This window comes from Cardiocondyla obscurior, linkage group LG04 (genome assembly GCF_019399895.1).
Source record: "Cardiocondyla obscurior isolate alpha-2009 linkage group LG04, Cobs3.1, whole genome shotgun sequence".
Classification (NCBI taxonomy): Eukaryota; Metazoa; Arthropoda; class Insecta; order Hymenoptera; family Formicidae; genus Cardiocondyla; species Cardiocondyla obscurior.
In genome coordinates, this window is record NC_091867.1 from 3,595,198 (window position 1) to 3,620,775 (window position 25,578).

General features: G+C 38.6%; 4 protein-coding genes across 16 annotated transcripts in view; 2 read left to right on the plus strand and 2 right to left on the minus strand.

Annotated features, from left to right (window-relative positions):
• The first annotated feature begins 860 nt into the window (after positions 1-860).
• L(2)k09913 (lethal (2) k09913) lies at positions 861-5,229 on the plus strand. Of its 5 annotated transcripts, XM_070656074.1 has the most exons (8): positions 861-1,182; positions 2,676-2,772; positions 2,841-2,920; positions 3,239-3,363; positions 3,484-3,756; positions 3,902-4,170; positions 4,252-4,429; positions 4,492-5,229. In XM_070656074.1, the coding sequence occupies exons 4-8, from the start codon at positions 3,274-3,276 to the stop codon at positions 4,630-4,632; spliced, it is 951 nt and encodes a 316-aa protein (XP_070512175.1). In that variant the 5' UTR covers positions 861-1,182; positions 2,676-2,772; positions 2,841-2,920; positions 3,239-3,273; the 3' UTR covers positions 4,633-5,229. The 5 variants fall into 5 exon arrangements, with proteins under 5 accessions (XP_070512175.1, XP_070512178.1, XP_070512177.1 ...); XM_070656077.1 differs by lacking the exon at positions 861-1,182 and having other exon boundaries at positions 2,485-2,772; positions 3,239-3,279; XM_070656075.1 differs by lacking the exon at positions 861-1,182 and having other exon boundaries at positions 2,486-2,764.
• On the minus strand, positions 4,677-7,609 carry Dbp45a (putative ATP-dependent RNA helicase Dbp45A). Its single transcript, XM_070656066.1, has 6 exons — positions 7,152-7,609; positions 6,815-7,008; positions 6,361-6,705; positions 6,047-6,219; positions 5,598-5,953; positions 4,677-5,510 (listed from the first exon to the last, which is right to left on the minus strand). Exons 1-6 carry the CDS (start codon positions 7,222-7,224, stop codon positions 5,284-5,286), a joined length of 1,368 nt encoding a protein of 455 aa, XP_070512167.1. The 5' UTR covers positions 7,225-7,609; the 3' UTR covers positions 4,677-5,283.
• Positions 7,452-10,856, plus strand: LOC139102284 (tetraspanin-13-like). 2 transcript variants are annotated; one of them, XM_070656084.1, is made up of 7 exons: positions 7,452-7,562; positions 7,655-7,985; positions 8,079-8,261; positions 8,975-9,142; positions 9,229-9,386; positions 10,012-10,131; positions 10,209-10,856. In XM_070656084.1, the coding sequence occupies exons 2-6, from the start codon at positions 7,755-7,757 to the stop codon at positions 10,022-10,024; spliced, it is 753 nt and encodes a 250-aa protein (XP_070512185.1). In that variant the 5' UTR covers positions 7,452-7,562; positions 7,655-7,754; the 3' UTR covers positions 10,025-10,131; positions 10,209-10,856. The 2 variants fall into 2 exon arrangements, with proteins under 2 accessions (XP_070512185.1, XP_070512186.1); XM_070656085.1 differs by lacking the exon at positions 10,209-10,856 and having other exon boundaries at positions 9,229-9,390.
• A 167-nt stretch (positions 10,857-11,023) lies between these two features.
• Positions 11,024-25,578, minus strand: part of Ten-a (tenascin accessory) — a 448,965-nt gene continuing 434,410 nt past the window's right edge. For 7 of the 8 annotated variants that reach the window (XM_070655994.1, XM_070655991.1, XM_070655990.1 and 4 more), the window contains 8 exons: positions 24,491-24,610; positions 21,952-22,136; positions 21,352-21,503; positions 20,393-21,051; positions 20,019-20,254; positions 16,530-19,849; positions 16,171-16,354; positions 11,024-16,097 (listed from right to left, as the gene is read on the minus strand). In XM_070655994.1, the coding sequence (XP_070512095.1) occupies positions 15,136-16,097; positions 16,171-16,354; positions 16,530-19,849; positions 20,019-20,254; positions 20,393-21,051; positions 21,352-21,503; positions 21,952-22,136; positions 24,491-24,610 (5,818 nt within the window). In that variant the 3' untranslated portion in view covers positions 11,024-15,135. The remainder of the gene's footprint in view (positions 16,098-16,170; positions 16,355-16,529; positions 19,850-20,018; positions 20,255-20,392; positions 21,052-21,351; positions 21,504-21,951; positions 22,137-24,490; positions 24,611-25,578) is intronic. The other variant, XM_070655993.1, reaches the window with a different exon arrangement.

Sequence of the window (25,578 nt, forward strand, 5' to 3'; positions counted from 1 at the left end):
CGCGAGCGTATCAATTGAGTTCCGTCGAGAGTTTATTAAAGTTATTTAACACGGTCCTTTACGCACTGGTGCACAGTTAGATTCTTCTATCTGGGACACAGTGCACGGTGTAAATACATTGCACGTAAATCGAATATATTTGTATAAATTGCATATTCTTACGTACACGTATAAAATTATGTTATAAAGATTATATTAGCGTGAAACATTCCAGTGATATTACAGTAACGTCCTGTAGTGTCATAGAGATATTACTGCAATATTGTTGTAATGTGGTCTAAATAATACTAAAATTAAGTAATCGAAAAAAAACATTTTTGTACAGTACGTTAATAATTTCAGGTGTAGTCTTCGTGAACGTTTAGACTTTAGATGAATTGATTACCAAGTGGTTTACATATCTTAAGCAGAAACTATACCAAAAATTAAAATTTTTTTTTAAAGCGACATAAAAGCATTGAAACTTTAATACATATAAACTGGTTTTATTTTTTTTTATTTTTTTCAATCAAGTCACGTAAGATTATTTTAATTTTCGAGAAGCTGTAATTTATGCGAGATAAATAAGCAAAATGATATACTTTATACTTCTCTCAAGCGTAATAACGAAGCTTACGCAATTTCATGATATAAAAAGATCCTTGTAAAGTTCATATTTGTATTTCAATATATATATTTCTGTGCAAACTTCTACGAGAGATAAGCTCGTAACGAAGATCAGTTTGAGAAGGATCTTTCTAAGTCCATCGTTATCTCGAGGACATAAAAGTGTAGTTGGCGATATGATGTCTTACATGTAATACTATATTTTAAGAACTGATAAAAGTTAGCTTGGATAAATTTCAACGATGAAAAGATTGAAATCTAAAGATTCTACGATGGCACGTCGCGTCACGTAACAGTACTCTCGTTCTGACCGATGCAAAGAGGCGCCTGAAATCGCAGCGTGACTCAGGACCTTGGGAATCTATTTAGCAAGACTTTGTACACTGGAGGCTAGCATCCCGCTCGAAGAAGTGCCGAGTACAAGACATGCGGTGACGGGCGCTACAAAACGCGCAGTGCGACCGCGGCGTTCGTACTGTTAAATAACTCGGGACGATGCGATAAAAGTCCATCCCGGCTGTTCGTACGACTGATTCGTCGACTGGCGACTCGCGAATCACCGACCGGTCTCGAGCTGTAAGTAATTTTGCGAATAAACCAGTCCGCCCGTTCGTCATTTTGCCGTGTCTCTGGCATCCCGGGGTTTACTCGTTTGTGTGTGCGTCGAAAGGAACGAAGAAAAAAAAAAGGGAAATCGAAGTTGAGCGCGCACACGTAGCCGCGCGATGCGACGAATAAATCAGTGAGCTCTTTTTCCTGTCCTTTCGCGATCGTTGACCTCGCAGAACAACGACCAAGGACGGTTAGATTGCAGTTCGAATCGCGAGCCAAGAAACACCCGTTGCTCCTTTCGTTTTACTTTGTTTTGCAGTTTTGACGGAAGATCCGGAATGATATCGCGAGCGTATAGTACTTTTTTTGCGCAACGAGTCACGCTCGTTTACATGACTAATTCTTTTTTTTTTTGCTTTGATAAAATTTATTCTTTTCATTGTTTTCATATTTTGATGTCTGGCGTCGTTGAAAGATAACGTAGTCGTAAAAACCAGTGATTTGTCTTGAATGAGTTTAATTAGAAATTCATCGCAAGATGAATCTATATTTATGATCTATATTTATGAAGGCTTACATTTATTCTGTTTCTGTCGAGTTTTCTTAAACGCACGCTTGAATGCACGCGATAAAGTTAAAAATATCCACAATTTACATACGATCTGAATACATTTAACTAATTACAAGTACGTTTTTTCTTCTTCTGTCTCGTATTCAGCATTTGTAAAAAGAAATTGAATTGCTTGTATACTCTTTTATACACCCAGACGTTTCGTTAATATTTTCAGCGTTATGTAAAATTATCTCTTAATTAAGAAAAAAAAAAAAGAAATCCTTAAAACGAGAAACTTGGCGATTACGACAAAATGTTTCTGAAACGATCGCTAACATCTAGCGCTATTTTAATATTACTAATCGTGACGTCATTACGACTTCTCGTTCTATTTGGGACGGGCGCGCGCGCGCGCGCTCACGTTTACGCACCCCTTGAGAAAAAAATAGTGGAGTCCCCAGGCGTGCGAGAGCGACGCATGAACACCGTCGTAGTTCGTACGCTTGTAGCTGGTAACCTTTCGCGGTGGCGACGTCCGGGAAGATTCCGTTCCGGCCGCGCCAGACAGTATTTATTCCGAGCGAATTCATTTCAGTGACGCGCTGTTTCGCTCTGGGGGTTGATACCGGAACTCATTCGTGCCGCAATAGATAAATTCGATAAACGCCGTCACGAGCCGCCGCATTATCGCTGCCAAACGGAGACACGGACCTCGGTGTTCTCGGACTTTACACAAGTTGTTGCGATAGCGATTGCCACGACAAGTCCGCGTGGCGCTATTATGTATTTATTTGTAAACGCGATCGCGTACGTGTGTGCGTAACGACACCCATGTAACTTTGACAATCTGCCATCCCACTTCTCCCCAGGACTCCCCAGTCGTCATCGCGCGTCCCACTCGAGCGGCAGCATCGATTCTAACTTGATTTCAGTAACCAAGAGCCTGTATCTCGCTTTTACTCAGGTATAAAATGCAAATTAGCTGGCGAAGTGGAATAATCCTCTCGACGTGCCCCGAAGAAAGAAAGGAACAGTGAAAAAGAGAGAGGGAAGGTGCGAAGGTGGGAGATGAGATAATTGTATGTAGTATAATCGACAAGCCAATCATAAGGAATTGTTCATTATGCAGAGTCGGCAGAATTATTGGTGAAATACATAGACGCAGTGTACGCTCGAGTGGTCTGTCGGGTGGGATCTTTACAAAAATCGGTTGGTAATAAGTTTTTAATTGTATTACATAAGATAAAAGCATTTCCCAGTGAAAGCATCACAGTTGTGCATTTAAACCTCATTGCCTGTTCTTATTATTAAATTTTTTTTTTATTTTACGATACATATACATATGTACGTACATGTTATATGTTGTACATATGCTTCCTAGCTAAAGTTTAAATGTTTATATTTAACGTCAAAGTTTAAGTCTATGTCAGATTATTGATACTTTTTGCCTCATTTTGTGATTAGAACCTTTATCGAAATATTTACTATGTTATACTGGAAGTAATATAATCTTTTGATATTTTGTAGGTATATGAGAAAAGCAGCAAACTTTTTTTGTCACAATGATGGTAAGAGCTTTGTGCAATGCCTATTTGGGAAGGCAAATTAGCTTGTGTGCGCAGTCACAGCTGTTGAGGCGCAACCCATACTTGGTATTGTGTTCTTTTACTTGCAATGCAAAAATAATGATAATGCTGGGGCAACTTATAATTGTTAATCATGTGTTCTTATTATATTCCTCGTTATGATATTTGCAATTTCTTTTAATTTAGGGTATCGGACAACTAACGCGCCTGATATCTTCGCATCATGTGTCAAAGAATATCGAATTTCTTACACAGGATAATCGCATTGTATTATCTAAGAACGTCGCATCTAACTTAAATGTGACAAACAATCGTCCTTTATTAGTTATTCTTACTTGGCTGCTATCAAAACGACGACACGTTATGAAATTTGTTAATTTATATATGGAGCAAGGTTTTGATGTGGCAGTGGTATCTCTCACACCCTGGCAGCTCATGTGGCCTGCAAAAGGCTCTAGAGTAAGGACAAATGCAGTATTTTATATATCTTCTCCATAACATAAGTAATATGTGAGGCACATAAAATTAAATAGAATTTTGTTCAGAATTCTAAATTGTCTAAAGTGGGTTGGTATGTTTATTACATTAGAAAACTTTTTTTCAGTTAGTTGCAGCGGATTTGTTGACTTTCTTAAAACAAAATGAAAGTTACCAGCAAATTCTGTTACATGGATTTTCAGTGGGCGGTTACATGTGGGGTGAAGCTTTGGATTTAATACACAGCAATAAGGATAAGTACAATAATATTACAGACAGAATTGTCGGACAAGTGTGGGATAGCATAGCTGACGTTAGTCAGATTGCAATTGGTTTTCCTCGTGCAGTATTCCCGAAAAATGCAATGCTGCAATCTATGCTGCAAAAATATGTAGAGTAAGCAACAAAAAAGATCGATTGACATTTGTGCGATAAAAAAAAAAGTGTATAATTATATCGAGCAATGTTTACTTTTAGATATCATATGAAAACATTCCATCAACAAGCGACACAGTATTATATTCGATCCAGTCAGATATTTCATACCGCTGGTGTGCGCGTACCAGCATTATTATTCGTAAGCAAAACTGATCCCGTTGGTGCAGTAACCAGTAATTTGACTTTGCGTGACACTTGGGAATCATTAGGAATAAAGGTATAAATCGCGTTTAATAATTTGTGAGAAAATCATATAAAAGATACATTTATATGTTACAGACGTACGTGAAAACATTTGAGGAGTCGCCACACGTTGCTCATTTCTACACATACCCTAAAGAATACGTCGCTGAGCTCTATGCCTTTTTACAAAAATTAAACTTAATACAAAATGAAGAAAAAATTAGAGCGCGCCTTTAAATATCTCAAAAGTGCGCTATTTTCTGGATAATGTAGTCATATAGTATTTTTTATATGAAGTTGCCTTTTCAATTACATTTTACTCCATTTATTACATTAAAAATATCTAGCACTTATCAGATACAAACATACATACACACACATACACACATATATATACATATATATAAACAGTAAATTATTTTAAATATTTAAATTAAAAAAAAGAAATTTGTATAAAATTTTTTTTTACAAAGTAAAAAATTTATATAAAATTTTACGAAAAATTAACACCAATTTTAATGAAACAAAAACATTTAAATAAAAATATCTTATTTTTTATTTAAATTGAAACTGCCTAACATTTTCTGTGTAAATTTTCAAAAATATATTTAAACTTTAAAATAGGTATCGTATTATGTATTTTTATACATTTATGCACAATTATAAACATATTTATTATTTGTTTTTATTCAAATATAATTTACATACTATTTTGATGCGAAATATGCAATGCAGTTTTTTAATAAGTTATAAAAATGTGGTAAAAATAATTGTGTATAACTTATAATTGTATGTACGAATTATATGAATAGGTAATTGCATATTGTATGTATATTTGATGTTGTTTATTATAAATATTACCATATTAATTGTCATTCACAAGAAACTTCAAGTTTTTGTTTCTTGTACTTTTCTTTTTTTTCTTTTTTTATGTTCCTTTTTTTCCTCGATAATATCTATCTCATCTAGAGATCGACCTTCCTCCAGTCCTTTCAAGATTAATTTTTTTCGTTTATACATCATTTTCTTTTCGTAAAAATCAGTCTCATCCAATTTAATTTCTGCTTCCCGTTTTGCCACAGATATTTGCGTCACAATGGTAACAATTTCTTTATCTAATATCAAAGAATAATTACATATAATTTTCAATTATTTTTATTCAAAAATAAAAGTATATAAACATAAAAAAAATATGTACTCACCATCTACTTTAAATTCTGTTAATTTAGTACCTATGGCGTCCTCGATTGCGTGCAATAATTTAATATCATGTGGAGTTATCAAGCTTATCGCCATACCACTTTTACCTGCACGAGCAGTTCTACCGACTCTATGAATATATTCCTTTGGTACATTTGGTATTGTGTGATTAATAACCAACTGTACTGTTGGGATATCCAGTCCTCTTGCTGCGACATTGGTAGCAATTAATATCTGTACATGGTTTGACTTGAACTTACTTAATGCTGCTAAGCGTTCTTTTTGCTTAATCATCGCATGAAGAGCTACGTTCGTAAATCCAACATCATTCAATGTCATTGATAATAACTGACAATGTCTAAATATAAAAAAATTATATATAATTAGATTTGAATACATAATCTTTGAAGCTTCTTTTATATTGTATGACAAGAACAAATGTGTAACTTACTTGCAAGTGTCTGTAAATATCATAATGGAACCGTCTTTATTTGCAGCACGAAATGTCCGTATTACTTCTATTAAATATGAATCAAGTACATCTTTAGGACACAACACATAACGTTGATCTAATTTTCTTACAGTAGCGATTCCGGCGTCATCCTCTTCTTGCCATGTAAAAACCTGAATCAAGCATTTATAATTTTAATCTATTACTTTTGTAATGTTATGGATTAATTGTATTTTATGCATAGTGTTCACTATCAAACAAAGATAATTTTAAAGGTACACTCTGTGTAATATGGTTATGTTAATGAATTATACCTTATCAGAAGCCAAATGTTGCACTTTTTCAAGAGCATCTGTCATTGTAGCACTAAAGAACAATACTTGTTTTTGCTTAGGTAGTGCAGCAAATATTTTTTTCAACTGTGCATCAAAATGACCACCAAGTAACCTGTCAGCTTCATCCAATACTAAAAATTGGATTTTCTGCAAGGAAAATGTATCACAACTGTCTAAGTGGTCTGCTAGTCGACCTGGGGTAGCTACAACTATATGTGGATGTTTTGATAATTCTAATCCTTGTACAATCATGTCCATGCCACCAACAATTACACATTTTTTCAAATTGATAGCTTTACCAATGGCAGCAAACTGATCAGCAATCTAAAATAATTTTATTATTGTAAGTATTATTTTACCTAAATATTAAATTATTACAAATCATGCACTTAATTTTAATAAATTAATAAAAATAGTAACATTGCTGGTTTACCTGAAAGGCCAATTCTCTTGTTGGCGTTAATATAAGAGCAAATATACCATATGGATCTTCGCATAATTTTTGCAAAATAGGCAGAGCAAATGCCAAGGTTTTTCCACTACCTGTTTTGGCACAACCTATGCAATCTTTGCCTGCCAGTACTTGAGGAATACAGTTCTGTTGAATTGGTGTTGGCTTTTTTAAACCTGAACAAACAAATAATTGTGTGATTCAATAAAACTTATACTTTTGCAAAGGCTTATTGTCTTGAATATCATAAATCGTTCTTTGTAACTTTGTAATCAGAAAGTACTCTAGTAAAAAAATTTGTTAACAAAAAATTATTTACCCATGGACTCGCATTGCGCAAGGAGCCAAGAATTTAGTTTTAATTGGGAGAAATCCTTAATTTCCTCGCCCATATCGAACGTTGTTAATCGAGATGTAAATTAAATGAAACTCATTTTGTTTAGCACGTGTCAACGAAATCACGTTTTCTTTTACCTGCACTCGTTCTTTCGGCATGTGAGAACCGTAAAATGCAGATAAACGAAAACTCTTCAATGCGCCATCTGCACTCGAATTACTAAACTACATTGTATTATATCAATTCTTTTATGTAAAATCTGTGTTATCATTTTAGGTTATTATCAATCAGGATGCAATCGCTATGTCTGCATCTTGGAAACTGTACCGTAAATAGCTATGTTCACGACAAAATAAAAATCTGACTTACTACGATAATAAAAAAAAATCAATTGTAAGTAAATTCTTTCAGTCAAATAGACTCGACATAACGAAGATATAAATATTATTAGTTGTGAGTGTAATTTTTTTTTTTTTAATCAATAGATATTCGAGTACAATTAGTTGATGTCGCCAAATGACAGGCTTGAATTAGCGACAAATTCATAAGCAGTCTAACCTAGACATAATTAAATCTGTTTTGTAAATGACACGGAATTGTGTGAACTGGGGGAAACTTTGGCTAAGCGCGATGGGTCGTGACAAAAACAAGGACGAGAATGAATCGGACACGGATGATGATATTAGCGAGAGCGACGAAACACTCTCTACGGAAAAGAGTTCACGGAACGTCGATGATTCTCCCGAATCGTTTTACGAGCGGCTGCCGATGGGATGTTCAAAATTTTCCTTCTTGTTACTCAACAGCATGATCCTCGTAAGTATGCGGAAATGAGGTGTTATGTTTAAAGTTTTCATGCAATTTGTCAGTTCGAAGATGTTGCATTAACTTCGGAATTTATTTAATTAGCTCGCAGGTGCAGCGGTAATAGCGTTATCCATTTGGATACTGGCAACTGAAGATCTAACATTCAGATTCTTTGGCCAACGGCTTTCCGTGACGATTTTATTAATTTTAGGAGTTTTCGTGTTTCTTGTGGCTCTTACCGGGATTGTAGGGATTGTAAAGAGAAAAGAACATCTTATGGTCTTCGTAAGTTAATTAACTTAATAACAGCAAATGTTCTAAAATCATTCCATATATGTATGTATATATATATTTAACCAAATAACGAACGCGCGGTTTTGGATAGGGAATAGTTCAGATAAAACGCAGCAGTAATAATTATGATAATTGAAAAATAAGATAATTGACAAAGTAAAAGATGGCAAATCCGTACGACCATCGGCGCGTTGACTCCGTATTATTTGCTTGATTTGTCGGTGGTGGCTCGTAGTGAATTTCCTCGGAACTATCAGCGCTGTTCCCGCTAATTCCTTGTCCACGCCCTTTTCGTAATGGCCGCTACCTTCCACCACCAGGCTACAAAATTGGCGGGAACGGTGCTCTAACCATACGATCAATTTACTCTTTCTACATATACTCTTAATGCTTCCCAAACGTTTTCGGAGTGTCTACGCCGCGAAACCCTGGGATTGAATTTCTCAATCATCTACATGGGCGCATGATTAAATTGTCATTTTTCTTTAATTACAATTGAGAATTAAATATTATTTATTTAATTGGTAATGTATTTTTTAATAACATTAAACATTACAAAGCAGCAATAAATTCGATTTAATCCAAAACAGGTTTTTAAAGATAAAATATATTTTATATTGATTTACTTGTAATGTTAACTGTGACAAAAAAACTTGAGAGCATTATTTGTTTTATGTTTCTGATATATATATTTTATTTTGCAGTATATAATATGTCAAACAGTTGCTCTCTGTGCTGTATTTATATCCCTGACAATAAGTTTTCCAATTTTTGATATGATTACGAAAAAAGTTCGAGATGGTATGATTTATTCGATGAAAAATTATCAATCTAAGGATTGGGCAGAAGAATGGGACAACACTCATAGATATGTAAGAATTTATTAATTTCATAACCATGCTGTCACATTTTTTTCAATTGTAAACTTCGAATTTTTATTAACGATCATTTATTGCAGTTAAAATGTTGTGGAATCAGATCATCCAGAGACTGGCTGGATCATCATATGAACATTCCTGAAAGTTGTTGCTCTACGTCAACTAAACAAGTAAATTTAAAACAGCTCATTGAAAAAATTCTTTTTAATATAAAAGGAGGAGCGCAGAAATATATTATGTAGGTAATTAAATACAGATAATTTATAGTTTGAATATCTATAGAGAAAACAAATTTAAAATAGCTCTCGTCTGAAAGCTACATCCGCTCTTACTCATGGAAGGATTGCACCAGTCATGTCTTGATCCATTTTCTGCCAAGTAGCAGAACTTAAAGCGTGTACTTTCTTTTTCATGCCGGGGAAATGAACGAGTTGCGTTCAGGCGTGCCGCACATCCGGTCGCCTAATAATATCCGAATTCCTTTTAGTCTTCTCTCGTTCCGGGATTTTCTCTTTTTCCTGTTCCGTCAAACAGTCACGGACGGGTCGTCATAATTTTCATCCGGTCAACTGCAATAAACTACTTCATTAGCAGTTTAATTTCCAAATAGCCGACATAAATTAAACAATCGAAAACATCATTTATTCGACGACCATAATTGCTGATTATTAAATACATTAATAATTATTAATTTACTTTAATCCATACTGATAATTTATTTAATTGTTAAATAAATATATTATCCAATATTAGCAAATTTCCACAATCGCGCAAAACGGATACGGCTGTTGCATCCAATTTAAAAATAAATATCAATATAGAATTTACATAGAAATGTTGTAATTTATCTCAACCATTTTCAGTGCCTGCCCATGACCGAGAATATGTCTTATAAATCTGGATGTTTAAAGGAAGCCATAATATTATTTAAATCGTATATTCAGACTACTTCTATTTCCACACTCGTCATATGTCCAATTCTGGTAAGCCCATTTACTCTCTTGCCTTCATATATAGATATATTTAATAAATAAAGAATTAATGTAATTTTTTATTTTAGATAATCAGCGTGCTTTTAGCAATTAGTTTGCGAAAGGAATTGAAAGCGAATTATTTGACGAGGAATGAAATAGTCGATTCGTAAAGACAACTGAGGGTGATCGTGATTTAGAAAGTGAATGTAAATCCGATAAAACGTTTTCCCGTTTTTTTATTATCATATATAGATCATATATTTTTTGAAAACACTTAATATATTGTACTTAAGATAGTAATATTGTAAGTTTATTTGGACATGTGCTGGTTGGATCGCCGTCTGCCGCGTGGCAGTGGTTTCAGTGGAAAAGTCCGTAAGTCACTAACGTCTAGCGCTTTTACGATGATCATCGAATCGGGATGTGTTTTCAACACGTGGAGAAGAGGGAGACGAAAAAATACATTTATAAAAATTCTTGTGACCATCGTAACGCTCTCGTTTACGGAAGGATTTAAATAGAAGGGAAATAGAGGTTTGATTGCGGATGACAGGTAATGAGTTCTTCTTTTTCCTTCGTTTTTCCTATGATAAAATGGAGCGTCTTACATGAAATCGATTGCCTGTCGATGCGATACGAAATATTGACGTAGTGATAATTCAACGCGTGCAATGCACCTGCATTTTTCTCTCCATTTATCCTCTTCTCTAAATTATCGTTAAATGGCTGTTGCACTAGACACCGTAATTAATGTAATACTGTGTGCGTGTATGCTGTGTTTGTGTCGTATATGCTTTATACACATATATGCCTTGTACTCATGTACGGTATGTATACGGATTTAGCTGCTGCGAATCGGGGGAATGAAGGGGACAAGGCTCTGGGCGTAGTTTCAGGCAGGTTTCCATCCAATTACAGATATATTATATCATAGCAAACATCGTGACTATTTACAATAAATACAGTTGATTAGATTATATAAATAAAATATATATAATATCGTATCGTTAGGTTTAAGGTTTACAGCAACACGTGACAGTAAACAATTAGATCAGCGGCAAAGTAGCGTAATCTATCTAGGGTAGTGGTCGTAGTAGCTTTAGCGTGGCTGACTCTTCCGTTCGCCTTTCGCGCTCGCTTAATCTTCGATATCTCTCATTTTCACGCTCTCCTTCTATCAGTTCTATCCTCCCCTTTTTCGTTCTCGCTCTCCATTTATCGCCCTCGCATCCTTAACTTCCATCACGTTTATCGGATACCCAATTTCTTTTCCCCTTTAATCCCCTGCTTTTCGACATGGAGTCGCGCTCGAGAACCAATCGCGCCGCAAATGCGCGGATTGACGGTTTACTTGCTATAATTGGCCACTCTAGCTCCTCTCGTGTGTGTATATATATATATATATATCTTCTCAATATATCCATATATATTTATATTTATTTATTTATCTCACATAATCGTTATTTCTTCGCGCGCCCTACTTCGTTTCTTTTTATTTAGAGAAGTACGTGGAGTTTGTCGCGATCCCCCGCGGACGGTCGCGAGGGATGAACGAATCTAGAACGAGTTCGCAAAAACGAGAGATGAAACTTCACGGAAGTTAGAGAGTGAATCTTTTTTTTTTATTTATTTTTTTTTTATTTTTTAATATTTTTCTAATATTACAATCACGCGAGACGGGATCGGGCCTCGAGTCGAGTTTTGAGGACCCTGCCCGTACGACACGTGCATCGCGGCTACCTGGCCCGCTTGTTAATTTGACACGTGATATTTAAAAAATAGTCGATTCTTCTTGAACGTACCGTTGCCGGGTCCAACGGCAGATAATACGGTTAAAGATCAAGAGTGTGAGGGAGGCAGTGTATAAAGGGCAGTGAAGGGAGCAGATGTGTGAAGGGGTTGGCTGGCCAAGGAGAGACGATGAGTGTTTAGATGTGCACGAATGTCGAAGCACTCCTATTTCGCTTATCTAGAGAAAGCAGAAGCCCTCGGAAGATTAACGGAAATTACCCTCAAGCATTACCCTCGCGAAATTACCACTGATGAAAGGAGAGACGATATCCGTGCCTCATTAATGCAATTACGATCATGAATAGAGTTGTTTTTGATGTAGCCAACATCCGTTATTATTATTAATTTGAATACGATTTTAAACGCTTGCTAATTGAATTAAACAGTCGGAATAAATTATTTGAGACTAATAGTCTCGAGATTTTCACCTATTTTCGTACACGAGTGCCTTCTAAAGATAAGGTTGAAATAAAGCGAAATGTAATTGCGCCGGTTACGTTTAGATAAGCGAGGGAGGAATGCGGCTCGACGGTCGAGCCTATTTGCGCGGCCGTTCGCGAGAGTACGCGATGATGAATACGCGTAGGGACAGATATTTACGGCGCGATTCAGCGACTTCCGTTTTCGCGTGTCGTTTCGCGCGTGCAAACGAGGACGTGAAATGTACAAAAAAGATCGCCCCTTACGGCCTCGTCGGCATGTGCGAGTGGCGCGTGCCTTCGACAGGAGTATCTCGTCTTGGACCGCGATTTAAAATATCACCCGGACAGCACAACGTCGTAAAAGAAGCCGTAAATACTCTATCTCTTAGATATTGTTTGAATATCTTTCGAAAGTCTTTTACGATTTTATTGTTGCCGGGTATTGTAGGTCTAAACACTCGCTCGAGTTAAAAATACGTTACGAAGCTTTTCTATCTCTTTCTCATTTTTTCTTTCACTCTCGCTTTCTCGCTATATATATATATATAGTATATATATATATTTATACATATATATATATATATTTTTTTTTTATACACTCAGCATATAGATAACATTTTTTTATTTTTTATCTATTCAGACAGCAATGTCGTTGTGCCTCTAACTATGCATAAACGGCACCACCTCTAAAGCCGCATTGCAAAATATCAATGGCGAGTATGAACGTTAGTGGAAACGCGAACAAACAATACGTGCGATAAATCGACAGATTCGGAGTCTTCATGAGGGTGAAGGGTGGAGGGAAATAAGAAAAGGGATTGACGGGTAGTAATGAGAAGGATCTCCGACGCTAAAGGGTTCGATGCACGTATATGGGTTTTGTATGCGGGCAATCGACGCACTGACATACACTCACGCACATACATACATACAAATATACACAGGCAAAACGATCGTTACTTTGCGGGCAGTAATTTTGGATACACATACTTAGTACTCTCGATAAGGAAACATAGTTTTAACGTCCGTTACGTTCATATCCAGCAAGCACAAATATGCGATATTGTATACGTATTATTTTTACCGATAATAAGTTTTACTCTCCTTTCGAAATTCCTTCGTTTCCGGCTAATAACGCAGACACCTGCTCACACGCCCGGCTCGCATTCCTCTCCGTGGTCTTCGACTAAAGCGGAGGATATTCACTGTCAATTCCGAGCAACTGTCTTCCCGCACATTCGCGCACACGACGATGCGATATAGATCACCGATCGACAGCGGTCGGGAACGCTTACGCTACGGATAGGACACATTCACATGTTAAAAATACGTTTAGTCTCGCTATTGGTATTCGACGATCTTATACATACTCATCCTTGTAATTATCGCTGATTCTTTCACTCTGCTTTTCTTTCACACTCTCTCATTTTCGCATCGTACAAGAAAAGCACCACTTTATAATACAAATTTATCTCGTCCTTAATTGCCTAAAGCCGTAAACGGAATTCAAGCTCGAGACCGCACGATCGAGTTCGCACGACCGTTGGCTTCTAGTTCTCTTTGAAGATACCGTGAGGTCCGCCTCTCTTCCGATTTCTCTTCCTCGGTCGCTTGTCGCCAGGGCCATTCATGGTTGAGACACATTCCGTGCATTTCGCGCTCACTTTTCGTATCGTATTCGTCACCACGCGAATACCATTCTTATACATCCGCCGTTGTTTTTTTTTTTTTTTTCTAAGTACGACGTTAATATATCACCGGCAGTGCATACGTGGTTCGTTAACGTTATCTTCAACAGTATCGCTTTTTCCGGTTTGCATTCTCCTCGCATTTATTCTACGCCGAAGAAGGCTCCTATGTCAATGTAAAGCTATGTATTGACTAGTTTCTCTCACTCGTCGCTCTCAACTACAAATGGCCTGCTTCTCGATTCATTTTTCTTCTTTATTTTTTTCCTCACTCTTCACGATATACTTATAAATACCTTGTATCGATGCAGTGTACCGTCGAACATATATGATTCGCACGCGCGGTATCACGATCCGCCGTTTACTTTAGGCCTCGAGCGCAAGCTCCACGAGCTTGCTGGCCTTGCCTCTCACGAACGTCTTCAAGAAACGCCTGAAATTTATTAATTCAATCTTGCAAGCTGGTAACAAGCTCGAGCTGCGTCTACGTCACGCTAAAGTCCCAGAAGGTATTTCGATGTTTCTTCTAGGCTCATGCGCTTCAAGATCCGTTATACATTCCCGATTTTTATCCTTTCCTCTTCCGTTTGTAAGGCTTTCGGGAATCTGCCGATTACGGATCGTCGTGCAGCTGGTCCGTGGAGCGAATACTTGGTGAAACCCGCGTTCCTTTGCGTGCGCTAACGCTCTCTTACATCCTACGTACCCTATACCTCGTGGTATATATATATATATATATATAGATACATATATATATATATATATATATACATATACATATATATATATACTTATAATATATTATATATAATATAACGTTATAGTGTTTTTGGCATCTTTGAAATACACAAATAGACTTTGGTATAAAACTTTTTGATAGTGTTCAGTACGTTTATATATATATATGCGCGTGCATATATACGGACGCTGCGCTACAGCGTGCCACAGTAGCAGTTTTTACTCCCTTCGTTAACTTTCACGTTTCCGGTTTTTTCAGCTCTCTAATATCTTTTTCTATCTCTCTGGTGTCTTACTCATTCAAAAATTTTACAGCTTCGAGATTGGACAATGTCCCTACGCGAAGGGACGATACGACTGATTTTTAAATCGCTCTAGCACATCTTATCTAACCACCAGAGTTTACAGGACGGCGCGCCTCTCCTTCTGCGTCGCTTCTTGCTCGACTGGTCCACGGCCTTCTTTACGAATCTGATGTTGTAGGGATCTTCCGCGAGTTCGGGATACTGTTGCGCGTCGTGTATATACTCGCCCTCGTAGTTAGATGCGAGGCCGACTTTTAGTATCTCATCTTGTTCGGCGACCATCCATTCGACGGACGTGGGAGTATTTGTTTTGAGAGCCTCGCGTTCTCGATGCCATGCTTTTCTGATAGCCGTCGTTTTCGCGTGATGTAACAGTCTCTGCTTTTCTTTTTCTGCTGTGGTTCCATAGCGCAAGTTCACCACGTAGCTGGCGCCATGTATTTTTACATCAATCAGTGAGCTGCTACCACTGCCATTCTCGTTTTCGTGGAACGTCGTATTCACTTGACCTCCTAGTCGTTTTAGTTGACCACGATCTTCGCTAGCACGCCAGGTTTCTTCTTTGACGAAATAGAAGGCGTCCTGTTGTGCGCTGTGCACGACGAATGTAAACGGCAAGAAGTACGAACGATTGAACACGGATGTGAATACGTCGCCGTAAATAGCATTAGCACTGGGTACGCTGGATACCACCGCTTGACCCTCAGCGGTTCTCGATACAAGAATACCTTTGCCGAATGGTGGATCGGACGCTGCTCCTAAGCGGCTAGGTATTAATTCGCTTGTGTCTTTCTTTAAAGCTGATCGCGGCGGTGCTGATAGGCTCACTGCGTCGCCTGAATGTCTCTGAGCGATGTGCGCGAGAAATCCGGATTGAACGCCCATATTGCGAGCTCTTTTCTTTTTACCAAATATAGAAGTTCCTGGACCAAGAGCTTGCGGAACGAGGCTTTCTGGCAGTTCGTCTGGAAATAGCTGCGGTGCTAAACTCTTCAGATCATATCCGAGATGCGACAGCCATGATATGTGATCTAAAAAATAAAAATACATTTAATGCATATTTATGTAATAAGAATATTGATATGATGGCCAATGCCTTCTTACCGGTTGGTTGACTTGGTCTGTCCGTATGTCTGACATCGATCGGATCGTTTCCATTAAATCTATACAGATGTAAGTGTGTCGGTTTATCTACTCGATCTAAAACATTCTCCCAAAGTGGTGACATCCATTGTCCTATCAACGGATCGTATACCTTACCGTTTGGCATATGAACAAGAGAGGTAACCTGCAGATATATAATATAATAATTATATTGTTACAATGCGATGTACACTGACAGGTAGATAGATTAGCTGCCGTCGTCGCAGCAAACGCCACATCTGTCTCTCAGTGTACAAAAAAAAAATGTTTTAAAGAAATGTTTTAAATATCGTTATATTACAATTAAAATTTTAATTTACCTGATCTAAAAGACCTCCACAGAAATCAACCGGTAAGTAAAGATATGGATTTGAATCGTAAACGATGTGACCGTACGGCGATCGCATAATTTCTCTAATACCTTCACCATACTGATTAAAAATCATAATGGGTGTGCCACATTGATCAGTGGCAATATAATATTTGTGCCGGTACACTTGTGCGTAAATAAGATGTCCTCTATCGTCATAAACCAAAGACATTAGTTTACCATCGCGCGGGCTGTATATTTGGCTGACTTCGTGCGGTCGTTTCTGATTATTGTAGAAGAATTGCGTGACATTGCCGTAATTATCTTTCCTCGTGGCTAGGCGATCCAGATGATCGTAATAGTATCGCACGTCAAAGCGACCGCGTTTGGTGGCGCGCACAAGGAGACCCTTAGCATTGTAATTGAATCTCTCCTCTCTCGCGTTCTGCACCACCAGACCTCGATTGTCGTATTTGTAGAGACCCTCGCCGAACTTGACTATTCGGTCCATAGCATTGTACTCCATTGGGATTGTATTACCTCGATATGTGAGCGACAGCATATTACCATTGGCATCGTATTTGAAACCCCATGGTTCTTGCGCTTCCACGCCGGTCAATTGACCGTCGCAATCCCATGTGTAATTTTTTACGTTGGTGTATGTGTTAACGGCGACATTGCGTGTGTATGTTCTCGTCTGATTAATACGACCGCGTGAATCGTGCGTGAATTCCATTCTAAATACTTCCATTCGATGGATCGTCACTGTAACTTGAGTCTCAAGAAATCGATCGTCCGTAGTGCGCGAGAACAGCGCGGTACCATCGAACACGGTCGTTTCGTTCGACTGCGGTTTCGTCACTTTAAATTGACCGATTTGCTCCAGCGTACCCGACCTCGGACTGTAAGCCATGGTGTGCGGCGGTAGCGTTTGGCCGCCTATTCTACCTTGCACCGCAACCAGCCGGAAGTTAGAATCATATTCAAATGTGAATTTGGCGTTACTCAGACCGGTCTTGGCACCGAAATCTATACGCTCCTCCACAAGAAGTCCCGCACTATATTGATAATCCCATTTATATTCTACGTCTCTCTCGGAATGTATCACTTCAGAAGGTAGTCCACTCTCGGTGTATCTGATTTCACTCTTACCATCACCGTGAACGACTTCCGCCAATTGACCCGAGGTATGATATCTGTACACGATACGAGCTCCGTCGCCCGGAAATACGGTCTGCAGTAAGTTGCCGTCGTGACTGTAGTGTTGTAGATAGGCTCTTGTGCTGCCCGGTGGAGTGTATGTCACTCTGAGGAAACCAAGAGAAGCCTGACAAGAAAAAGAGTGCTTGGTTTCTGACGGTAAAATAATATGTCGCAATCCACCGTCGTCATCGTATTGTAACGAAAATTGTCTATTGCTGGCGAGCGTGATCTTCGATAACATATTGAAATCGTTGTAAGTGTAACGTTTTGTGCCGTCCTTGCTGTTTGTAATTTCTGCCAATTGACCGTGCCGATCGTAGCTATACGACTCGTCAGAAGCTCCCCATTTCCAACTCTCGATTCTGTTGAACCGATCATAAGTAAGGCTGAGATTATAACCTTGTTCATACGGCTGCCAAACCAAAGGTAGACCGGCCTGGTCAAAGGTCACTGTCAATAGAGAAGTTCCTGCCTTATCGTAGAATGTCTCGCGGCTGAATGCCTGCTCAAATTCGACGCTTATAACTCGCGTGTCGTTTACCCAAATTTCTCTATTGAGCGTTTGCTGAGGATGACTAACTTCTCCGACCAGATTATATGTCGTCGTCATGGTGTTCGTTAATTCGCCCAACGACATTAATTGATAGCTCCACATGGGTAGCATCTCCGCTTCTACTGGCAAAGACGGCTTTAATAACGGATGTTTTGTCGTTGCTGCGCTTAAAACTCTACCGCCACCGGGTAAAAGCACCTCCAAGCTGCTGTTTGTAAATGAGATTGCTTTCATAAGTTTGGTGCCGTCAGTGATAGACAACATTTTCGATTTCTCGTTTTTCATTTCAAATTCTACGATTCGCTGTTTATCACCTTTCGATAAAGCTTGCAATGGAGCAGAAACTTTAACCAATAGACCTTCATCGTCAGATAAGTCGGATAATAATTTTAATTTTTCGCCTGTCGGTAGTATTACGTCAGTGACACGTCCTAAACTGTCATAATTATATATATACGTTTCATCTCCTCCTGATCGACTGGTGAGCAAGCCAGTTGAGCCATCGTAACCAAGAGCGATTTCTGCTCTGCCGCGTTCAGACAATTTTTCTAAAAATCCAACTGCAGAGATTTTCAATTCAGATTTATGATCTTGAGTATTCTCGATGGAGCTAACAACGCTGCTATAATCCCGCAGGAATTGAATTTTATTTCCTGCACTATCTGTCACTGTAGACAATTTGCCGAAACTCGTGTTCTTGCTATACAGGAAGGAATAGCGAGTCTTTCCAGACGTTAAATCTTTTGTAGAAATATGTTGACCGTAGCGATTGAAGACGTAAATTTCGTTCGAAGGTGGGAACGGAATGCGGAACTCTCCATTCTCGTCGTGATTTGGAAGATACGGCTGGAGAGCTAGGATATGAAGACTGCCTTGATCGGCCACGTGCAAAACACCATCCGGCGAAACTGCTAAAGCGGATATTGTAGTAAATTTAGCATTCGATGAAAGAAGTGTCTCGGTGCTGCTGGTATCATCCGTGCAAGTGCACGTATCCATATCCTTAGTGCTGGGTGTAGTATTGTTGCATTCACATTGGCCGCGCAATCTTTCTTGTTGCTGACCCGCGAAATGTGACATCTTTCCAGAAGAATCAACGACTCTGATAGAATTCACTCGATGAGAATCGCGATCTGCTATGTATAGTTCGCCGCTTGGACTGAAACCGACGGCCAACACCGATCCGAGGACCTCATCCGGTTTTTTCAGGCTCGTTGTCAATGACGAATTTAATTTTGGAAGTTCATCATTACCGTTAGTGTTGCTGTTTGCATTGCTGGTGCAATGAAGAGGCGTTCCAGCAACCACGCGCACTTTCAAATCGCTAGTAAGTTTCAAAACTAGTCTGTCATCGATAAAGTGCAGGGATCCATCCAGCGGGCTTAAAGTTAATCCAGTGGGCCATTGTAATTGAGCCTGATGTGCGGGAATGGCTCCAATGCAGGGAGCTGGTGACCAATGATTATGATGACCGTGATGTCCCACGAGTGTATGTATGATACCTTGAGGATCGACAGCACGAATGTTCGTTCCGTCGGCAATGTACATCGTTTTGTCGGCAGCAATTGCTATTCCTAATTACACACACACACACAAATTTATAATTATTTTGCAAAAATATTTTTTAATTTAGAAATTTTTTTTTAATTTCCCTTAAAAAGTTTTTAAATTGTTCAAAGTTTTAATGTATAAAAGTGCTTTTTTAAAAAATAATAGATATACATATTTTAATTTGTTATCTACCTTTGGGATGAGCTAATTTTGCATTAATTGCCGGACCTTCATCGCCGCAGTGACCTTCGTCACCTGGGATACATCTCTCGCCGCTACCAACAACGGGTTCGATATTAATGCTGGGATCTTGGACTTGTTCCAACGAGAGAGCTTTCAATATCTGATGTTTCTCTGGGTCGCTGATATACAAATGTCCGTCAGCCGGCGAGATACACAGATAATACTGATACGCCACTTGAGTAGCACTGCAAAAGATGGGATAATTAAATTTAAACCATCACTAATTTTTCAATTATAAAATATAAAATAAATAATAAAATAAAAATAAAATAAAAAATAAATGTAAAATATTAATAAAATATAAAAAATAACAATTAATTTACCTCAGAATTAAAACAGTGTAAACCTTTCCTTCGGGCGTAATTCTGCGTACAAGATTAAAATCTCCGACGTATATGCTACCGTCAGGTCCGCTGGCAAGTGCCACCGGCGTCAGAAGTCTGGCATCCTTAGCGAGACCATCGCAATTCTGACACACAAAGCTTCTCTGGAGGCCAGTGCCCATTACCACTTTCACAGTGCGCGGATACTGTTTGAAATGTAGAGTAGAGCCGTCGCCTTTCTGCAGGATTCCCTCGTGAAAGTTGTAATGGTGATGGATGTCGAGTCCCCAGCCGCCGATATCGGAGATATCGACGTCGAATCCCTGTAAAGTGGCCGTCTGCGTCTCCCATATCACCGACGGACAAGTGGAATGCTGATAGCCGATCGAGATTCTCGCCTGTGCCACACCATACACCTTTTGCTTGTAAACGTTTCTCTTGTTCCAGGCGAACGTGTGCGTCAGATTCGGATCGGCCTCGTACGTTTTCGCATGAAGCGAGCCTTCGATCTCCACGTGCACGTGTACGTGCGTCAGCGATTTCGGGATGAACGGCCCGGTCAGTTGCATCCTCACGGTAGAGAGATAGCCCGCAGCCTGACTGCTTTGATACATCAAGTGGAGATTGGAGCCCGGAATGGCGATGCTTTCCTGCACGATCTGTAAACGATGTTTAACGTTGTGTTAATTCGGTCACACAATGCAGTAATCTGGTAAATATTGTTACGTTTGCGCAGCATTCTTTGATTTATTTCCTTCTTACGCAACGTAAGTCGATTTAATACTTAATTCTCTTATATTAAAGTTTTACGCGCTGCACTTTTTCTATTTAAAGGCGTTGAAACCGGTATTAAAATAATTGTGCCATCTAGAGAATTTTTTTTCTTCCAAATTAAGACTTAATTTTAATTGACGTAACGAGAGCGTTATAATGACATCGTTTACGAAGTGGAAACTTACCTGACTTTCAGCAAAGACTAAGCTCTTTCCAGGCAAACCACCAACTTTTTCCGGCATCCACGTGCTTACGATAATTGGCCGTAGCGTCTCGTGGTCGTGCTCCAAACACGGACCGTGCTCACTAAAGAGTCCCATTGAAATCCCTGGGAAGCCTATTATATTGTATTCCGTAAATAATAAGAAACTCAAAAATGCATAACACTTAAGGACGGAACAAAGACGGCACACACGTTGAACAACGCTGGAAACAACTTTGTGAAGATGCACACGGTTAACGGGCGCGCGATCCGATTCGACATGCTTGCAAGGGGAACAGTAATAAATTACGTAGACCGTTGTAACGGAACTTTTGCAAATGATAAAAAAAATATCCATTCGTTTCTTTTGTTATCTCTTCCTTTCTCTGCGCGCAGGGATCGGTTTCAGGTGATCGAGCACGTACGCGCGTTTATCGAAACGTTTGTGACGTTAATGGGTAACGCGATCCGACACGTAACACGATGAGATATATGTGTACCAGGTCGACCGACCAAAAAAAAAAAAAAAAAACAAAAAAGGGGTAAAAAAATCCGTAATACATAGCGGAAGCTTAATGCTTACCAACTGCTGGGCTCGGCGGCTGGTTAGATTTATACGATTCGCCTTCCTTGTTGAGGCTCATCACTACGGGCGGCAGAACTACGATCTGATTCCAGGGTACGAAGACGGTCCTCGTGAGTGGTTTGAAGGGGCTGCGCTGGAATTGAAGCGTCACGGCGCCTCCACCATTGACCAGAACGTCGAACCTGATCAAAGTACGTAAATGCATTTCGAACTCCATTGCCACTGGTATTACGTAAGGATTCGACGTAGGTCGATCAAGATAGTGCGCCCGCTTTATCCGAGAATGAATGTCCGACAAAAATTGGAACGCGTATCTTTTAAGTTTCTTCGTTCCATTTGATTAATTTCAATAATTATCTAAACGCAGCGTACTGTTAACTAAGAATAATTTTATCAAATTTTTTTCTTTTAGAAAAAAAAAAAATTTACCTCGCCCGTAACAAATAATTAAAATATTTCTACTCAAAATAATATATTCTTTATTTTTTTTTATTGTGTAATATATTTTTTATTATAAAAAGCAAAATGTGAAGGGAGTTGGATGAGAGTTTCAATAGAATATAATCAATTATTAAAAAAAAAGTAAGTTTTCGAAATATTAACAATGTGTAATTAAAAAAATTCCTTTTCGAGGGATCATTATTCATGCTAGTCCTATTTATTGATGCAAATAATGTATAAAGAGGATTTTTATTTATACGTGCTTTGTAATTTTTCCCTTTTAGTCTGTTCGTTATTTAAGTTTGTACCTAGGTTCAAAAGTGCACTATGGAATTTAATGAAGTAATATTCCTTCTCATATAAAATTACTGACAGACTTCTCTGAAAGTTGGAGCGCGGAAACAAAAACTGCAGAGCGTATTTTTAACAGGATTTATAGAAGTATTGTACTTATTATATGATTAATGCATAATAGTTAGACAATAGTTAGATTGAATTCTTCATTCAACTATTTATAAAATAATTTTCTGACATACACACGTTTATAGAGGCAATTATTATTATTTTTTAAATTATATAAATTATTCTATAACACCAATTATCTCTTACGCTGAAAAAAAATTTCATATTTTATCTCCGAAAAATTTTGTACATTAAAATTTTGGTTACGTAATAATTTTCAAAATGTAAAATCAGATTTTACATTAATGCATGGTTGAATTATTATGTGTCGAAAAATTCGTCTAAGTTATAATGCGCTGTAACAATATTGTAATTGAAGGTGCGTCAATGAATAGAATAATACGTACAGCGCTTGTTATTTTACATTTATGAGCATTAATTACGAGTAGGTGCGGTGTTCCGGTCGTTGGATTAATGTGAATTAAATCGAAAGAGAATGCCCGACCCAAAGTTTCGTAACGAGTAGATTCGGTCGATATGTGCGAACACATTTCGACGACTGGCGATGCACCGAGGGCCACGGATCGGGCCGTAGTACCGTAGGTTTGCACGGAGTAATTAGTAAGCTTTCGACATCATTAGCTCGGGCTTTGATGCGGTCTAGTATCCCAACTCCTCCGCTTTCCTGTTTCAGAATTATTCTCGCCAGAATTGCTGTATACCCTCGCCTGATGTAGTCGTTCTCGACTACATCCCCTGCACCCATCCCTCCCTTTCATTACAATGCAGCCTTGATACTATCGCGCAGGACGTCCAGCTCCGGCCCTACATGTCGTGCTCATCGCATGTGCAAATGCTAATACAGCGATGATGACGGCAACGCGAGCGTGTTGGTCACTGCTATAACTGTAAACGCATGTAACGGGCGTAACTCTTTCCACGAATACCTTTCTATCGCCGGTAATATATTACCCACCATAGCATGACCCACTTATTTCACGCACGACACTCAAGAATAATTAGCAATTAGCAGATACGGATTTGAGATTACGCTCTTAAATGTTCTCGGAGTGTGATGGTAATGCATATATAATAATCTGGATTACGCCCGTGGTATCCGTCATTTATGTTATGGATGTCTGTCATTAATCGTGCAAATCCCTCTTTCAAAATAATATTATGCCACAGTAATAACTACATCGGCTTAAAATACGAACAGCATAATTGCCTCTACGTGTGTAATGGCGAATTATTAATACGAATTACTATCTATTACCATATCTATTAGGGACAAACCAGAACGCACGTTTAAAATCATTTATATCATTTGCACGTATTCATAAAATTATTCCATTATTCGGACATTACATCTGATTAAGAAAAAACAATAAAGCTTCCCGCTTGTGTTTGATACTTGGCGCACTATGATAATCAACCTTCGTTTCGTTTTAATGCTCCAGTGCTTTAAAAATTATTATCATTATTACACGTAATATTTCATATAAAGATTTTGCAAAACATTAATTTCTTATGTCTATGTATTTTAACATAATTTAAATAATTAATTGTAAATGATTAATCTTGCTATTCATTTAGAAAAATTTGTAACTAATGATAATTGAACAGAACTCAGTTGCATAAGATACACAGTTTAAAATAATATATGTATATAAATGGGTAAATTAATCCTTACCATCCATCTGCTCTGGTCAAGGTGAATCCAAAGCGCGAGTCCCTGTCCACGGACACTCTGATGCCTACTATTCCAAGTCCTTGTTCGGAAACAACTTGGCCTCGCATCACCGCAACTCGACTGTTACAAATTACAGATATATCGGAGTCCACCGAAGCGGGATCGTTTCGTCGACCCATTAATCCGCGCAATGCTGATTTAAAACGAAGTATTCTCACAATTTACATTCGTCTACGATCGGAATGCAATTTCGCGCATTGAAGTTACGGCAGGAAAATTATATATAAAAAAAAAAAAAAATTATTATTTGAATTTTCATAACGTTTCGTCGGAACATTGTTTGCAACTTAAATACGAATAATGTCTCGAAATTAAGTTTCGAAATATTCAGTCGCAGATACCATCGCGAATTTATAACGTTTATTCGAAGCTTTCAGTCTTCAAATAAACGCTTTGGTAATTTTAGATTTAATTATTTTTGTAATCATTGATACACTTTACATTTTCATAAAATTTCAAAGCTGTACGTTCGAATTATGTCACGATTCAATTTCCTGCGATCTCACCGCGAATGACGGCGGCGGCACTGTTAATACCCACTTAGTGCCCGCCTAATTAACGGGTAATGCGATCGTACTACTCGGTCGTAGCACGATCGGTGTCTTTACGCGGGCGCGGACGCGAGCAATCGATTTCGCCTGTTAAATCAGCTTCCGCGGTCAACGGTTCAATGCGATCCAATATTCTCACTTCGCTGCCAATACAATCCGCAACTCCATTCGGCCGACATTCGACGGCCGCGTTGCCACGTACAAGGGAAGCTAATGCCTCTGGCTGAATCGAGGAGCGATACAAATTGATTTTACAAATAGAACAATGCCGCGTAGGCGAAGGGGTGGCGGAACGGGGGACACGGGTCGTGGGGTTGAACGGCGGGGCCAGCGGAATACGCGCAGTGCGTCGACGATGCATTGTGCTCGCGAAAATCAGCATTCGCGGTGGTGGCGATGGCAGCGAGGCGGGAACATTCTTCTCGGCACTGACTTTCAGGATTTTTAGAGACCAGAAAAAAGAGCGGAAAAAGAGAT

Coding starts and splice junctions, on each gene's coding strand:
- LOC139102284 (XM_070656084.1), top strand. CDS start 7,755: ATGACACGGAATTGTGTGAACTGGGGGAAACTTTGGCTAAGCGCGATG. Junction 7,986..8,078: donor TACTCAACAGCATGATCCTC/GTAAGTATGCGG, acceptor TTATTTAATTAG/CTCGCAGGTGCAGCGGTAAT. Junction 9,143..9,228: donor GGGACAACACTCATAGATAT/GTAAGAATTTAT, acceptor CATTTATTGCAG/TTAAAATGTTGTGGAATCAG.
- Dbp45a (XM_070656066.1), bottom strand. CDS start 7,224: ATGGGCGAGGAAATTAAGGATTTCTCCCAATTAAAACTAAATTCTTGG. Junction 6,706..6,814: donor CAAGAGAATTGGCCTTTCAG/GTAAACCAGCAA, acceptor AAATTATTTTAG/ATTGCTGATCAGTTTGCTGC. Junction 6,220..6,360: donor AACATTTGGCTTCTGATAAG/GTATAATTCATT, acceptor TGCTTGATTCAG/GTTTTTACATGGCAAGAAGA.